Source organism: Sorex fumeus, unplaced genomic scaffold (genome assembly GCF_029834395.1).
Source record: "Sorex fumeus unplaced genomic scaffold, SorFum_2.1 ptg000037l, whole genome shotgun sequence".
In the NCBI taxonomy this organism is placed as follows: Eukaryota; Metazoa; Chordata; class Mammalia; order Eulipotyphla; family Soricidae; genus Sorex; species Sorex fumeus.
Window position 1 is genome coordinate 63,898,204 of NW_026606094.1, and position 17,299 is coordinate 63,915,502.

Genomic DNA, 17,299 nt, shown 5'->3' on the forward strand with positions numbered 1-17,299 from the left:
CCTCTCGACTCCTCTGCATTACCTCCAAATGTGTTTCCCTCACAGCAGTCATTCCAAGGAATGGGGTAGTGGGCCAGGCCACACTCCGAGTTCTCAGGACTTCCCCTTGGGTGAGGCAGGCTGGGGAGTTGACGGCATTCCTTCCCCCTAAGCCAGCTGCTCCGGGCTGTGCTCCCTGAAGCGGTTCATTGGGACCCCTGCTCCACCTCAGTGCCAGCACTCCGAATTCTGTGGCTTTCACGCTAGGGAGATGGAGCGGGGGGGGGGGGGGGGGGGGGGGGGGTGAGAGGGAATGGTTTCCCCTTCCCTGCAACCCTCTTTTGCAAGTTAGGTTAGGTTTCATTTTCCTTAGCCTCCCTGAGCCAGCTTCCTCCTAGGCTAACTGCAGGGCCAATTGTGATGCCAATTAGACAAAGCAGGGCAGAAGCTGGAGGATCTCAAACACAGGCATGCAGCTCATGAGGGGAGGCGTGCAGTTTCCCTCCAGGTAATGATTGCCCATGGGGTACCTACAACTCTCCGTATGCCTGACCCACTTCTGGCCAGCACAGACTCTCCCCCGCACTCACATATAGCCCTCCCACCCCCACCCACCCATAGAGACCCCTGGGCAGTCAATGCATACCCCAGGGAAAAAGAAAATAAAATCAGATGGAGATGATTTTTTTTTTTGGCTTTTTGGGTCACACCCAGCATTGCACAGGGATTACTCCTGGCTCAATACACTCAGGAATTACTCCTGGCAGTGCTTGGGGGGGGGGGGGGGGGAACCATATGGGATGCTGGGAATCGAACCCAGGTTGGCCACATGCAAGGCAAAAGCCCTACCTGCTGTGCTATCGCTCCAGCCCCCTGGAGATGAATTTTGTACATTCCCCAGGGCCCCTTGTCCCTCATAGTATAATGGTTGTAGGACCTAAAAGCTCAACACAAAAGAAAATTCTCCCCTGACAGTGAAGAAGTTCTGCAAAACCAGCAGCTAACCATCTCACTGGCTCTCAGTGAGTTGACCCTCCACTGTCCCCCTCATCATCTTGTGGGCAACCTTCTGTATTACTGGAAAGCAAGCTCACCGCTTCCTGCCTTCTTTCTACTCACCAGGTTCAGTGACCTCCTGCTACGATGCCGCGAACTCGAGACTTGGACGCAAGACCTCGCGCTCCCGGCAGTGGTCTGGCTCTCTGGGTTCTTCAACCCTCAGTCCTTCTTAACGGGTTAGTAGAGGGAGCTGGCACACGGGTCACTGGAATAAGCTTTCTCTGTGAAGGGCCACCGGTGGTGCATCCCGTGGCTGCATTCTGCCATGGTAGGGCAAAGAGAACCCCAAGATTGTGTGGCCCCAATCAGTGTCCCTGTTTTAGAATAAACTGTTTTGGTGTTGCCTCAGGAAGGTCTGCAGTGAAAATCTGTCATGCTAGCACAGGTGTTGCAGACTCAACTCTAGTGCAGCCATATGCTAACTTGCCAGAATTGAAACATGGGCCAGAGTGATAGTACAGCGGCCGGGCAGTTGCCTGGCACATGGTCCACCCAGGTTGGCTTCCCAGCACCATAGATGGTCCCCTGAGCACCACCAGGAGCAATTCCCGAGTGCAGAGCCCGGAGTAACCCCTGAGCATTACAGGGTGTGGCTCAAAAAACTGAACAAAAATAATGAACTTAAACGAGAGGTGGGAAAATGGTAGAGAAGAGTTAGGGAACATGTCTAGTATGTGCCTGAGCTGGTTCTAATCCCCAACACCACATGGGTCCTCTGAGCACTGCTGAGTGTAGCTCTCAAAGCCATCAAGCACTGCTGGACTGGCCCAGGTGGTCCCCCACACCATAGCACCCTTAGGTCCTTACACTGAACCACTGCACGAGATCTGCCAGCAGGAATTCCCCCCACCACCACCCACGGCCCCTACAACTAACTTATGAGACCAGTGCAGTCCTTTAAGAACCAACTAACTCCATTCCTCAAAGCAATCATGCAGACCACGGCTCGAAAAAATGAGTGGCCACTGGATAAAATGTGCCTGACTGTTGATGTTACCAAGAAGACGAGGGAAGATTATGGCCACCCCCCAAGGGAAGGCGCGTATCTCCACGGGCTCCTCATGGAAGGTAAGAGTCCCCCGACCCAGGACCTCCTTGCTCAGGACCTTGTTCAGCTTGGTAAGGTCCGTGTCCTCTGCCAACTAGCATTAGCTGGTGATGTTATCTCACTTCCTGCTCTTTCCAAGTTTCAATGCCAGGGTGTGTGTAAGTATAAACCACATTTTAGGGCAACGGCTGTCGTTTAAACATAGCTGTAGGTGTGGATTTAAAACTTATACTTAGGGGCTGGAGTGATAGCACAGCGAGTAGGGCTTTTACCTTGCACACAGTCGACCCGGGTTCGATTTCCAGTATCCCATATGGTCCCCCCCAAGCACCGCCACGAGTAATTCTTGAGTGCATGTGCCAGGAGTAACCCCTGTGCAACGCCGGGTGTGGGCAAAAAAGTAAAATTAATTTTACACTTAGCTCCTTTTTAACGGGGGCTAGAACACAGGACAGCCTGGCATCCTAAGCACCACGCACGGTATCCCAAGCATTGTTTGGTGTGACCAAGTATCACCAGGAGTGGCCTCTGCCCCCGCCACCAAATTTCCCTTCCACCCTTTATTACCTAACTGCTACTTCACTCTACGGGGCAGGGGTACCACACCCAGCAATGCTCAGGGTACCAAATGGGATACCAGCCATCGGCTGCATGCACATACTCCAGCCCCATTCTGAGCTTTTACTCTGAGATTTCCCTGAGCCTCTGCAGATGCCACTACACAAAGAACTCTAATGGGGAAAGTAGGTGGGGAAAACTGTGATCCTTTTCAGATAGATCAGCCAGGGGCAAGTGTGCAAGCTGCTGTCCTAGTCGGCAAGGGAACTCCTTGCTCACAGGCACTGTTCAGATGGTCCTGGGTTACCTACCGTGCAGGTGTTGTGAAATGAGTTCTGAATCTGGACTCTTAAGTTTACCATGTTGGCATAGGTGCATTACCACTGGCGGCTTGCAGTGGGATGGCCCATGGGAAATGGTTACTGTCAACCCATATTTTTTATTGCCCTTTAGTTCGGTGCTATTAATGACACCATCAGATGGATGGTGTGAAACACAAATCACAGCTCCAGCATCAGCCTATCTGCTGTCCTTGATCTCTGCCTGAGGATGCTCCTTGCTAATACTTTTCAGAGAGAAGAGTTTAAGCTTTAGGGACAGGCGCGAAGAGCTGTGTTGGACAGCTCGTAAGAAAGCCACTGACCAGAAATGTGACAAAACAGAACATTTATTGCCAGCAACAGTGAGCTCAGTATGACCAATGCTAAACCCTCTACCCCAGGTGCCCGGTGGGATGCGCAGGCGGGCAACATCGCGGAGGCCCGCCTCAAGGAGCTGACGTCCCCGATGCCCGTCATCTTCACCAGAGCCATCCCTGTGGACAGGCAGGAGACCAAGAACACCTACGAGTGCCCTGTGTACAGAACCAAATCTAGGGGACCCACCTACGTCTGGACCTTCAGGCTGAAGAGCAAAGAGAAGCCGGCCAAATGGGTGCTGGCGGGCGTGGCGCTCCTGCTACAGGCCTGACCCGGACATGTGAGCCCCTATATGTGCACCCTCTCACAAGGATGATACAGAGACCCCGGCTTATAGCACTCAAGTGGGCATTATTTTTCCCCCCAAACACTAACCTTGAGGGGGGTGGAAAATCTATTGGGAATCTCCACATTGATTTTTAGCTTTTCCAGGGACTCCTCATCGTGGAGGAGGCAGCATCCCTCCCAGGGAACTTTTCGCACAAACAAAGCAGCAGGCAAATCCGGAATGAAAAGGCGGCACTCCGGGGGGGAGGGGCCCTCCAGGAACCCCAAAATCCACTTTCAGTTCAAGTTTTAGTAAAAATAAAAATTCTGAGTATGTTCAAGTTCTCTGGTTAATTGCACTTGGTTAATGAGCTTAGGGGAACATTCTTCAGGATCAATTCCCAGTGCTGCCAGACCAGGGAAATTAGGTGACTGGGACTGCGTGGTCCCTGGCTGGTCAGAGATGAAACGAAAGGGGCTAGGACACCTCAGTAGAAACTGGGCCCAGGTTTGCTGTGCGGGACATAAAAAAGATCAAGGCAACAAATATAATTAACCAGTGTTCAAAGGCAAGAGCTTTTTTGTTTATACAATGCTTTCTCGAAAACCCACTTTACCTCCAATACATTGGAACTGTGCATTTTAATCATCTGCTTTTAACATTTCAATAATCAAACAGGTCTGTGTCTATAGGTCTGCATAGAGACTGCGGTGCGGACTTCCTGAGAAATCTTTATAAGCATCTACATGCATATTAACAGCTTCTAAAAAGTAGTAGTACTACAGAGACTTTCTGTGTAGGGGAGGGCGGGAAAGAAACTTGCAGGAAATCTCAGGCACAAACGGTATGGCATGTTCTCTCCCTGCTGAAGTGGCTGGTCCTCAATTGTCCTCTACCAGCTGCTTCTGTAAGCTGAGAAGAGAGGAGACCAAGTGACAAAGTGTCCCCCAGGAAGGAATTCTGGCGAGAGGCTTAACAACCCAGGACTCCAAGCGGAACACTGGAGTTGCCCAGGACATTCCTTCCAGCTGTCCTGCATGAGGGGCAAGTATTCTAACCCTGGAACAATTTCTTATCCAGAAACGATCAGTCCTGAGCTTCCCTAGTGCCAGCAGATACAGAAAGGAAAAATGTGTGATGCCAGGGGAGGGCAGGGGTAGGGGGAGAGTAAGGGAGGGTTTCCTACTCATCAGCCTGACTGGGAGTGACCACCTCCAGGCTGGGCCTCTCAGACTTACCTCTCCAGATACTCTTTCACGTTATTATAACCGTAGAATTTGGCCAGGTGAATGAGGATCCCAGTGGCACAGCGGCCATCGCGCCTCCGACAGTAGCTGCAGTTGCAAATTCCGCGGCAAGGGGGACACATCCAGTCCTGGGGAAAAGAGGGCACAGGCTCAATTCCATCCAGGGGTCCCCTCGACCTCCAGAAAACCCGAGGAGCTCCCGCCACCTTCAGCTGGATCAATGAGTTGCCCCACCCCACCCCCCTCTTTTGAGCAAGGCCAGAAAAACCTATTATCCCCTCTGCTGAGGCAGTGGTGAGAGGAAGCTGGTCTCCTCAGTACTGGTCCATGTATTTCAGAGAAGCTGGCCCTGGCTTTAGGCACCTCCAGACCATGAATGAGACACCCCAGGCATAGAATCTCACTCTGGATGTTCTACTGTCACTAAACCGGAGCAGCCTCTTGGTCACACTTCTTCCTGCTCTCTGCTGGTGAGAGCAGAGTGTCCGGGTTCAAGGTCACTGTTACTCCTTACGGAGGGAGTCAGGGGTGCATCACAGACCCACTGTGTAGGGTGAAATGCCTCACACGCCAGGAAACACCATTGAGAGATATGACGGAGAACCCAGGGACGCCTATCTGGACCAGGAATGTGTGACGCTGGAAAACACAGCTTCTCCTTTGCTGGTCCTAGAAGGAACCCCACTTTTTTTTTGCTTTTTGGGTCACACCCAGCGATGCTCAGGGGTTACTCCTGGCTCTGCACTCAGAAATTACTCTTGGTGGTGCTGGGGATTAGAACTCAGCTTGGCCACGTGCAAGGCAAATGCCCTACCCTCTGTACTATCCCTCCAGCCCACTTTTTGTTTCCTCCAGGGCCAGGTAAGATACAGGGAGGGGAGAGCGCCACAGTGACCCCCCTGTTCCTACCGGGTCCAGCAGCGCAGACCTCACGTCCTCCCCATAGCGGTTCCGCAGACACGGCCCACAGAACTGCCCGCGCACGCCGCCACAGCCCTGGTTCCGACACACCGTCTTGGTATCAATGGTTTTCTGACGGCACTGGTGGCAAGTGTTGCCCTGCGGAGGGAGAGGACGCAGAGGGTGGGCAAGTGCGGGCATCGCGAGAGAGGCACGGCCCATCTCCCGCAATGGCCAAAGGCAAAGAGCCCAGACCACGACGGGGCTCCAAGCGCTTGGTGCCAGCAGGCTGCAGGCTTCCCAGTGTCAAAGTCTCTGGGTTTAAAGACCTTGGCTTCAGTCTGAGATAGCTTACTGCTATCTGAAGACATAGGTGATGAGTGAGGCCCATCGTTCATCCACAAAACGGTGCAGAACAACATTGGGTCTCCCTTCTAAATCACGGCTTAAGAGGAGCCTCTAATCTAGTCCGACCTGTCGAACTGTCCGTCAAGCCTGATTTTCTGTGGGTCACATATTACTCAGCCCCTGATCTCTGTTTGTTGCGCCACACCCAGCAGTAATCAGGCATTATGCCTGGTGGACTCAATAGGACCATATGGAGCACCAGAGCCTCTCAGCCTGGGGCAGCCGCATGCAAGGCAAGCACCCTGCCCACTGTGCGCTCTCTCTGGCCCCAAACTCCCATTTTTTTACTATTGTTTTAAGGGGGTACATCTGCCAGGGTTTGGAGGCTCTTCCCAGCTTGGTACTCAGGATTCACTTTTGGCAGTGCTGGAAACTGAACCCAGGGCTTCTGGCATGCAAAGCAACCACCCTACTTGCCGTATTGTTCCCAGCCTGAGGATAATTTTTTTCTGTTTCATGGGCCACACCCAGTGATGCTCAGGCCTTTCTCCTAGTAGGCTAGGGGACCATGTGTAGTGCCAGGTATCAAACCCTGGCCAGCTGCATGCAAGGCAAGAACCCTACCCACGGTACTATTGCTCTTGTGCCAAGTCCCAGATTTTTCAAGCAAAAACTATATATTTTAATGTGAAAAATATTTAGAAACTGGGGCTATACCTGGCTATGCTCTTTCTTATTATACATCATACCCCTGGCACCTCCTCCATGCCCCAGGAAGGTAACCAGGAGTAGGGATTCAAATACCCTTTGTGTGGTCTGCCTGATAAGAATCGCCATGCAGCAAATTACTCATCAGACAACACTTACAAGGACTTTGTCATAGATCTTATCTCGGACAGTGATGGCCACATTTTCTAAATCCTCTTCTGTGATATCCTCCACGGGCCGAAATGAAGATATCCGGCAGCGTCGTCTGTACCCCTGACATCTCCCCTGCAAGAATCAACGCAAGAGCCCAGCTAAGCATCTCTGGAGAAAATACCATGACGCAGCCCGAACCCGCTGACCTCCGTCACTGATACCCGTGTCCCCTTTAGAGGGGCTATTATTCCTGACTCAGGCTGACCCCTGGTGGGATTCAGGGGATCATTACACAAGGGAAGCACCTTTCCTCCTGTACCAGTCTCCAATTTCATCTCTCTGGAGCCCTTCCTTGGTCACTGGGCTCTGGCAATGAACTCTGAAGCCAGCCCACAAACTGTTCGGGAGAGTCAGACCAACCACAGGCCGGGTTTGAGGATTTCCCTCCCGACAGAAAGGTCCTGCTTGAATCCACCTGTTGCTCCAACCAGGGAGCCTCACTGTCCTTTCCCACATTCAAGACCAGCAGGCGGACTGGCCCTGCGAAGAGACCTTCCCTGCTTCCCAGAGGGTGCGAGCAAGGGGCTCGCCTGAAGAAAGGACGCTCTGGACACCTGCTGTGGCCAGCCCCTGGGAACCTGGTGGAACCTCACTTCCCAGGGGCGGCCAAGCAGGGGCAGAATCCCTGACTTTCACAACCTGGTAGGTGACCCTGATGCTTATTTACTTTTGAGGCTGAGACAAAGAATAGCTGGGTAAGAGTCGGGAAATACCCCACTGATGGTTTTCCTCCTCCTGAAACCATAAAACTCTTCTGCGAACTTGGTGGCCGAGACTGTGAAGTTCTCCAGTGCAAACTTCTCGGGGGGCCGTGCGCTCCGTGTGGGGTTCATGCGCCGGGGGAGCTGTCCCTCGGAGAAGGCCCGCCGGGACGTCTTCCTCTTCTGTAAGGCAGAGACAGAGGGACACCCCTGGGTGCTTTCTGCAACCGACACCCACAGGGCTGCCGCGACACTGGGGACAGGCACCCGTCGCAGTGAGGTGCTCCACTTACCGTGGCCGAGGTCGGGGTGCGCACAGGGAAGAAATCTGGCATGGAGTTCAGTTCCGCCAAGAGTTGCGCGAGCTGAAGAGCACACAGGGAGAGAGATGAAGACAGCCAGCGGGGAGGGAGGACTAAGGCAGCCAATGCAGCGCACACCCTAAGAGAGCCCACTGCAGCAGTTACTAACTAACAGCTTTGCACATAAAGCTCTTTATCTCCACGGGGAAGAAACTGACTTCATCATTGCCGGCAAGCACCACTGGGAGGCAAGAAGAAAAAGGAACTGTTCCTTAACTTGGCACAAACATGTCATAGGATGAAAAACACCCAACAAAGGCCAGAGTGGTGGCACAGAGGGTAGGGCACTTGCATCCGGCCAAACCAGATTCAATCCCCAGCACTCCACAGGGTCCTCAAGCACGACCAGAAGTGACCCCTGAGCACAGAGCCAGGAGTAAGCTAGAAGCACCATGGGGTGTGGCACCCAAACAAAAACAAATCAAACAATTCCCAAACAGCTGGTTTGATGTTTTTTGTTTGATTTTTTTTTTTTTTTTTGCGTCACACTGGCAATGCACAGGGGTTACTCCTGGCTTTGCACTCAGGAATTATTCCTGGAAGTGTCCGGGGGACCATATGGGATGCTGGGAATCGAACCGAGGTTGGCCGCATGCAAGGCAAACGCCCTTTCTGCTGTACTATCGCTCCAGCTCCTGATGCTTTCTTAAGTCATGTAAATTTGACATACAACATTGAATATGTAGTATCCTTTCATTATGCTTTTGGGTAAGAAGGAGAAGAAAGAAAACATTGAAGAGAAAAAAAATATGTCCAAATGATAAAAATAAATGAGTGGAAGATTTTTTTCACCAAGCATGCTGTTAGAAGCAAACACATTACGGAAAGATCAGAGACAAAAATTTCGTTGTATTCTATGTATTAACTTGACAAAGAGACAGTTTTGCAGGATTTAAATATTCTGCAGGTTGGGGCCAAAGTGATAGTACAGTGAGTAAGGCATTTGCCTTGCACCTGGCTTACCCAGGTTCAATCCCCAGCATCCTTTATGGTCCCTGCTGCCCCAGCACTGCCAAAAGTAATTCCTGAGTGCAAAGCCAGGAGTAACCCCTGAGCAGTGCCAGGTGTGACTCAAAAAGCGAAGAATAAAAGTAAAATAAAACATCTTTGGAAAAAAAAAACATTGGGCTGGATAATAGCACAGTGGGTAGGGCGTTTGCCTTGCACGCAGCCAACCCGGGTTCAATTCCCAGCATCCAATACGGTCCCCTGAGCACGGCCAGGGGTAATTCCTAGGTGCAGAACCAGGAGTAATGCCTGTGCATTGCCGACTGAGACCCAAAAAGAAGGGGGGGAAAAAAACACCATCTGCAGGTTGTTTTCACTTCCTGGGTGCCCTTCATGCCTTCAGCCAGTGTGTGAGAATCTTACAGTCATCCCAGGACATGGGTGCTAGGCCCTGAGCCACCTAGACTTGAGGTGGGCTGAGTGAACCCCTGTCTAACAAAGCTGCCTTCTGCTAGACCCACTCCACGGCAGCACAGAGCTCACGCGATCACTGGCGGGCAGTCTGCAGGGGCTGAAAATGATCCCAGGGGCTCCCTCCGTCCCTTGCTGCTGGGGAACCCAGGAAAGATCTAGGACAGGCTGGTGCCTTACCATGGCCTTGTTCTCCTTGATGTTCGTGCTCCTCCTCAGCAGAGCGTCTGAGCTCTCCTGGGCCCCGTCTCGAGACTCGTCCTCCGACTCGGAGGCAGACTCGTCCCCCCGGTTCCCCTGCCGGCAACTTTTCTTCCTCCCAAGCACTGCGTTTTTATCGTCCTGGAAGCACGAACTTGAAAACGTGGAGGCAGAAGAACTGTCCTTGTCTGGTTTTTTCGCCGCTTTCTTGGTGGGGAAGGGAAAGGCCACTCGAAGCCCCACACTGCTGCTTCTCCGTCTCCCTCGTCGTGGGGTGGCCTCCTTCTCCTCGCTGCATTCCTCCTCCTCTGCCTCCTCCTCCTCACTCACTGAAGGGGCTTTCTCCTCCTCACTCTCGCCGGACTCTGGAAGCTGATGAAATGAAAACACAGACGCTGTTTTTGTTTTGTTTTGTTTTCTTTTCGAGTCACACCTGGTGTTGCAAGAGGTTATTCCTGGCTCATGCACTCCGGAAATACTCCTGGTGGTGCTCAGGGGACCATATGGAATGCTGGGAATCGAACCCGGGTCAGTCGTGTGCAAGGCAAAGGCCCTACCCACTGTGCTATCGCTCCAGCCCCAAAAGCACAGAGTCTGGAACAGACCTGCTGTGGATGTAAGGCAGGGCTGGAGAAGATGCTCTGCCCGCAGGAGCTCGGAGTTCAGTCCTGTGAGGCTGCATGACTCCCCGGACCACCGAATCACCCTCACTGCTGGGAGAATGCTTGAACCCCAAGGTCTGGTCCTACCCTGGTGACCAGACACAGTGATGGCCCCAGTCCTCCCACGCAACGGGTGGTGGGACGGACGGGGCCAGAGTCTCATGGGCCTTTCATGTTTGATTAGTTTTTCAGTAGCGGCCACAGCTCGAGGTGCCAGGCGTCAGACTTGGGGCTGCCAGGCATATGTATTACCATGGAGCTATGGTCTCTCCTCCACCCCCTACCCCCCACACTGGATTTGGGATTCCAAGGGAAAACGTGCTGGTTTCAGAGCTATAACAGAAACATCAGAGTTCCCACCCCACATTCACAGACTCCGAGCACGAGGACTCCAGTAATTTACTTTCCCGATGCTACACCACCAGCTCCCCGACTAAACAGACGCCACAGAGCTAGAGAAGAAGCGCCAATGGCATGTGGAAGGTTCGGGGGGGGGGGCGGCAGGAAACGGGGGACTATGTGGCCAAACAGAGGGACGGATTCTCGAGGCCACAGGAGAAACCACCACTGGGCAGGGGAGCTGGGCCTCAGTGCTACTCCTCATGTGGAAAATTCTCATCGAGCCAGGGAAGCCCCAGGTAAAAGTGGGGGACAGTGCCTAGGGACAGGTATTTACACTCCCAAGGTTGCCAGGTTCAACATCTTTCAGTGTGTGAAAAGGCTTCAATGCTAGAGGTATACTGATTTTGGAAGATAAATGAATGCTATTTTTCAGTACACCCCCATCCCCCCCAAATCCACATATGGTCCTATGGTCCTCCTAAGCACTCAGTCAGGTATGTGACCCCCCACCCCATCCTCCAAAGAAGTGCAGAGAAAACTCTTAAGTGTGTGCTACTGCCAACTGGGGGTGGGGGGCACACCCAATTGTGTTCTGGGGTTACTCCTCGCTCTGTGCTCAGGGATCACTCCTGAAGGGCCTAGGGGACCTTATGGGATGCTGGGAATCGCATCCAGGTCAGCAATATGCAAGGCAAGTGCCCTACCCACTGTACTATCTCACCAGCCCTACAGCTAAATTTCTGCCACCTTAACTCTAAAATCTAACAACTACCCGCCCGCACCCCCTCCCCGCCCCCGTGTAATCCCATCAACGGCCAAGACCCAAAGACTATAAAACCCAACTCCCGGAAGTGACATCTTATTATCTCATTCTTGCTTTGGACAACTTGGCAGGCTACCAAATGTAACCTGTCCACACAGCAGAGTCTAGCAAACTCCCCGTTGACATACCCAATATGCCAAATACCAGTAACAATGATGGGTCTCATTCTCCTAACCCTGAAAGAGCCTTGAATGTGGCACTTTTTAGAATCTCAGGGCTATGACGAAGGAGACATTACTGGTGCCTGCTTGACGAAATCGATGAACAACAGGATGATCGTGATCGTGATCGTGAACTCTAAAATCTAAGATGATCACAACCCAAGGAAGGACCTGAAGGAACCGTCTTCTCTGAAACAGATTCTGCTCTCTTCAGGAGGGTCAACAGAGTCACGGGAAATCAACTCTCAGAACAGTGAGGTCAGCTGGAGCTTGTGCCCAGGCCCCAGGCAGCCAGGATGGACAGCTGGTCTGTGACCCATGGGAGTCACGATCAGCACTGCAGCAAGTCCTTGGTTTTGTTAACTGGCTGATGGGATGCGTGTGCAAGAGAAATGCAACACCTTTCTTGTGGGTGAAGTGGCTTCTCACAGAGAAAAATATAAATCATTAAATGGAACTGAAACTATCACAGCCCACATCCCATCGAATTGATGGTCCTCACCATTGCTTCTGGGTTACTCGTCACATTCAGCTCACTCTGGGTAAATCCTTCAAAATCTTCCATCTCCGAGTCCGTGTCTTCGATAAAAATCCGTCTCAGCTCTTCAGTGAAGTATTTGGAATGAAAACGCACATCCTGCTAAAAATTAAAAAAAAAAAAAACAGGGAGCAAGAGAGAAAGTACAGCAGGTAAGGTGCCTTTCTTTTTTCTCCCCTTTAAGATTTTTGTTTTCATATGGGCCGGACCACAGCGGGGTAGGGCGTTCGCCTTACAAGCGGCCAACATGGCCGACCCGAGTTCGATTCCTCCGCCCCTCTCGGAGAGCCCGGCAAGCTACCGAGAGTATTTGATATGCCAGACACAGTAACAACAAAGTCTCCAATGGAGACATTACTGGGCCCGCTCGAGCAAATCGACGATCAACGGGAGGGCCTTTTTTTAATTCACAGTCATTGCAAAGCAAAAATCACTAAGAAGTTCAGTATTTGCCATAATCAAAATACCAATGAACATTCTTACGAATTATCTATCAAGCTATTTTATATATTGACAAACATATAACTATAAACATATGTAAGTATAAATACATGCAAAACCATATTTAATTATTAAACAATTTTTAAATTCAATATTTATGCCAATTAATGTATAGCTATGACATACTTTCATTATTTTTTATTATTCCAACTTTAATTTTATTTTTTCCCCGTTTTTAAATTTCTTTTAATTGAATCACCGTGACATACAGTTACAAAACTTTCATGTTTGAGTGTCAGTCATAGAATGATCAAAAACCCATCCCTCCACTGGTGTACATTTTCATCACCAATGTCCCCAGTGTCCCCCCCGCCTGTCCTACCCCTCCCCCTGCCTGACAAGTGACCCCTGAGCTCAAAGCCAGGAGTAAGCCCCAAGCACCACCAGGGCCAAAATAAATAACATGAAAATAAAATAAAAGCACGTATGACCAAGATGACAGGCCAGTCAGAGGAGCTCAAATTACTGCTCAAAAGCACCAGTAGTCCACACCTAAATGGGGTTTAATTAACACAACACAGCGTCCACATCAACGGGTTAATGGCTGCAGTTTCAGGGCAGGAGGGGGGATGAAAATATTCATAAAGGCGGGGGCTGGAGCAATAGCACAGTGGGTAGGGCATTTGCCTTGCACACAGCCGACCCGGGTTTGATTCCCAGCATCCCATATTCCTGCATCCCAGCATCCCCGAGCACCGCCAGGAATAATTCCTGAGTGCAAAGCCAAGAGTTAACACCTGTGCATTGCTGGGTGTGATGCAAAAAAGGAAGGAAGGAAGGGAGGGAGGGAGGGAGGGAGGGAGGGAAAAGAAAAGATAAGATTAGATTCATAAAGGCCATAATGGTGAGGGGCTGCCTGGTATCTAATGACACAACATCTTGCTGGCCAGAAAGCAGGGACTTACCTGCCAGAAAGCAGGGACTTACCTGCCATTTAAAAATTGGTGTAAATGGAAGTGTCCTATTATGTGTTGACAGGGCACAACCACAAACATGTGCAAGAAATCACAACCAAACACACACATATACACGCAAACCCACGTGTGCATGCATCCGCACGCAAACACCACCCCCACCCCAAAATGGCTATCGCCTCGGATCAGCTTCATCCATGGGTGCTAAGTGCAGATGGAATTCCACTTCTGCTAGGGTCGGCCACCGGGAAGCCCGGCTCTCGCCCATAAATGCGCCCCCTGCAGGCCATACCGAGCACAACAGCCTGCTTCCTTTCCCAGGCCCAACCCAGCCCCTGCCGGTGCCAGTGCCAGTGCCCATGCCCATGCCAGTGCCCATGCCCATGCCAGCAAGCAGAAGGAGAGCGCGGACTCGAGGAACTCACAAAGGCATTTTTCAACTTGATGAGGACTTTTGCTCAAGTTTCTAAAAAGGCAGTCAGATGCTCTAACTGGCGAGCCAGCGAGGACACACAGCCCAAGAAAGCAATGGCAACGGGACCAGCGAGCCAGCCAGCCAGCCGCCTCCAGGTTGATGGCCAGGACTCACTCCACACCCCAGCCGCTCCCTCCCACACCTGATACAGCAGTGACCCCATGCCACATCCCATTTGCTTGAAAAATCTTTATCTCCCCCCCACCCGCCTTCCCTTGACTTTAATTATATACTTCTTCGCGCTCAACTAATCACTGGAGAAAAATAGATATAATAGACAAGTGGAAAAAGTTGTGGGAGTGGGGGGGGGGGGAGAGGGATCGAGAAGGAAATGCCGGCATGCCTGCATCCTGCTTTTCTTTTTTAAAGAAGCTTAAAAATGTCTCCCATGAATTATTATGGGTAATTGGAGTAACTGTGCTCAGAACTAAATTACTTTGTTCCTTTGTTGGTAGCTGCGGTGCAGCTGTTTGTAAAAAAGTATATAATAAGCACACACAAAAAGGGGGGGGGTTCTCTAAAGCAAAGCTCAAACTGTGTCTGGGGGACACCCATCTCGACAGTGCTTCAAGGTGTGCAAATTTGGGCACTTGGGGCAGACCCTGAGTGTGTGGGGCTGGGGTGGAGAAGCCACTGGACAAAAGTTGTCACAAAGGAAGAATGGACCTCCCCACCCCATCCCCGCGCCCAGCAAAATAAATCAACAAATCAACACTCCGAGCTGACCCAGAGGTGGTGTCTGGGCAACGTGAGCACTGAATCTGTTTCATCCTCCGCGAGGCAGCCCAGGGAGAGGGCGCTCGGGTGCCCAGCAGCAAGCCCAGTCCTGCAGGATGTCTGGCTCCTTCTAACCTTGTGCTGGCCTCCCAGGGCAGAGAAATCAGAGCGCTGGGTCTGGGTCAGATGACGATCAACTTCGTCCTTGACAGAGGCTGTGCTTCGAGGGTCCTGCATCCACACGGTGTGAACTGGACTGATCCACGCCACGGTCTGGTGCCTCTGTAGTTGTCCCTACACCACTCTCTGCTCAACCAGAGTCTGTGACCCCTGAAAAATTAACCCCCAGGTCCAGAGCAACCGGGCCTGCCTTGGTTGACCCAAGTCAGCCAACCCAGGTCCACCCAACTCCCCGCCATGGTCCCAAGAGTCCTACCGGAGCTCTGAGCTAGGAGTCGACCCTGAGCATCACTGAGGGGTGGGGTGGGGTGGGTTCTGGTCTGGGTCACTGCTGTCTCACGAAAGCAAATGCATAGGACGCAAAGATCAAACGGAAGAGGAGCTCGGAGTGTGGTTTGTGTTTTTCCCTTTGAGGCGCCTCTGACAGGATGAGGGAGAGAGAGAAGGAAAGAGGGCTTAACTCAGCAGTGCACCCTTCACACACACACACACACACACACACACACACACACACACACACACACATACACACACACACACACACACACACACACACACACACACCCAGCCGCACGAACGCAGAGGGCACCTGACTCCCCAGCAGTCCCGACTTAAAGGGAGAAACAGGACGGGTCCACAAGGAACGGGCCACCGGAAGGGTCAGCAGCGACACAAGTGTGAGAGGCCAGAGGGTACCCAAAATCGAGTGAGGCTCCCTGGATCTCAGCAGCATGGCAGAACACTGTGCGAGGAGGGGTCAGCACAGCGGGGGACAGTACTGCAGGGGACAGGAGGAGAGAGGCTCCAGGGTTGGATTTGGCCCCTGTGTCTCAGCCTGAACCAAGCCATTCCACAGGGCACCAGGGATCACGACAGCACCTCCAGATTCCCACACAGGCAGGTGCAGCAGTGGCTGTGGTGGGGTGACACTGCTTCCATCTGTCACATGTACTCTTGCTGCCCCAGAACACTGCAGAACAGAGCCAGGTCTCACCCCGAAGACCCCCAGCTGGGGGGCTGGCCCTGTGAGTCCCTGCAGAGCCTGAGTAGTAATCAGCACCTCGTCCTAGGGATGGAGCACTGAACCCTGAGCCAGGAGTGGCCCCCAGAAGGGATGAAGGGAGAAGTCACTGCAAATGTTCCGAGGTCAGACTCGGAGAGGGTCACCGGGGTCACGAGGTAGATGCACTTGCCAGGGGAACAACTGCAGCTGCTGTGTCCCAATGCTTTCTCACATGTCCCTCTTGACGGTCCAGCTGGCTCCGCTCTCCCCCACCGCCTGCCCCTGATCAGCCAATTCTGTTTCTCTAGGGGCCACACCTGGCAGTGCTCAGGGGTCACTCCTGGCAGGTTCAGAAGACCGTTTGGGATGGCAGAGATCAAACAAGGTCAGCTGCGTGCAAGGCAAATGCTCCACCTGCTGTACTATCTTTCCAGCCCCAGAGAGCAGCCACTTCTGAGCAAAGCAAGTGAGCTGGATGAAACCACACACCAGGGGCAGGGAAGGGACTCGCTTTCAGACCAAAGGCCCCGAGAACACTGGGAGCTTCAAGACAGGCAGGCAGAGGAAGGAGCATGGCCATGTTTCCTTGGCTCCTAGAGAGGCGACAGAAGGGTGAGAACAAAAGACAGAAGCTGGAGCAACAACCACGGTGTGCACCTGGGGGCCTCCCCAGCTCCCCTGCCCCATCAGGACAGGCCAGAGGGCAGGAGAGGGAGGCCAAGCCCTGAGGAGGAGGGAGGGAGGCAACGGAGCCGCTGAGGACATGAGCTGAGAACGGTACCTAGGAGTGACAGGCCGAAGAGGTGCTCGGAGAACAAGGTCTGCAAGGAAGAGGAGGCTGACACCCAAGGACAGTAAATACAAGGGCCAAAAGGATTGCCCCATAGCTGGAAGCCTGCCTCATGAGCGGAGGGGAGAAGGCAGCTGGAATAGAGAAGGGACCACTAAGAAAATGATGGCTGGAGGAATCAGTAGAGCTGGGAGATGTGTGCCGAAAGTAGATAATGGACCAAACATGTTGACCTCCCAGTCTCTATATTGCAAACTATGATGCCCCCAAAGCAGAGATTATGGGGAATCATGTCTGCCATGGAGTCAGGGGGAGGGTAGGGAGGGGGGATTACTGGGGAGATTGGTGGTGGGGAATGTGCACTGATGGAGGGATGGGTGTTTGATCATTGTGTGATTGTAACCCAAACATGAAAGCCTATAACTTTCTCATGGTGGTGCAATAAAATTAAAAAATATATTAAAAAAATCAAAGGGGCGTGGAG

The 17,299-nt window shown here is 52.2% G+C and overlaps 2 protein-coding genes across 2 annotated transcripts in view; one reads left to right on the forward strand and one right to left on the reverse strand.

Annotated features, from left to right (window-relative positions):
* Window positions 1-3,626, forward strand: part of DNAH11 (dynein axonemal heavy chain 11) — a 331,353-nt gene extending 327,727 nt beyond the window's left edge. The window contains exons 77-79 of the mRNA XM_056118695.1: window positions 1,102-1,214; window positions 1,966-2,106; window positions 3,366-3,626. Of these exons, the coding sequence (XP_055974670.1) occupies window positions 1,102-1,214; window positions 1,966-2,106; window positions 3,366-3,613 (502 nt within the window). The 3' untranslated portion in view covers window positions 3,614-3,626. The remainder of the gene's footprint in view (window positions 1-1,101; window positions 1,215-1,965; window positions 2,107-3,365) is intronic.
* A 409-nt stretch (window positions 3,627-4,035) lies between these two features.
* CDCA7L (cell division cycle associated 7 like) overlaps window positions 4,036-17,299 on the reverse strand; it is a 36,083-nt gene continuing 22,819 nt past the window's right edge. The window contains exons 3-10 of the mRNA XM_056118697.1: window positions 12,200-12,337; window positions 9,689-10,081; window positions 8,021-8,092; window positions 7,740-7,910; window positions 6,973-7,098; window positions 5,767-5,916; window positions 4,849-4,985; window positions 4,036-4,522 (exon numbers count right to left, since the gene is read on the reverse strand). Coding sequence (XP_055974672.1) covers window positions 4,492-4,522; window positions 4,849-4,985; window positions 5,767-5,916; window positions 6,973-7,098; window positions 7,740-7,910; window positions 8,021-8,092; window positions 9,689-10,081; window positions 12,200-12,337 — 1,218 coding nt within the window. The 3' untranslated portion in view covers window positions 4,036-4,491. The remainder of the gene's footprint in view (window positions 4,523-4,848; window positions 4,986-5,766; window positions 5,917-6,972; window positions 7,099-7,739; window positions 7,911-8,020; window positions 8,093-9,688; window positions 10,082-12,199; window positions 12,338-17,299) is intronic.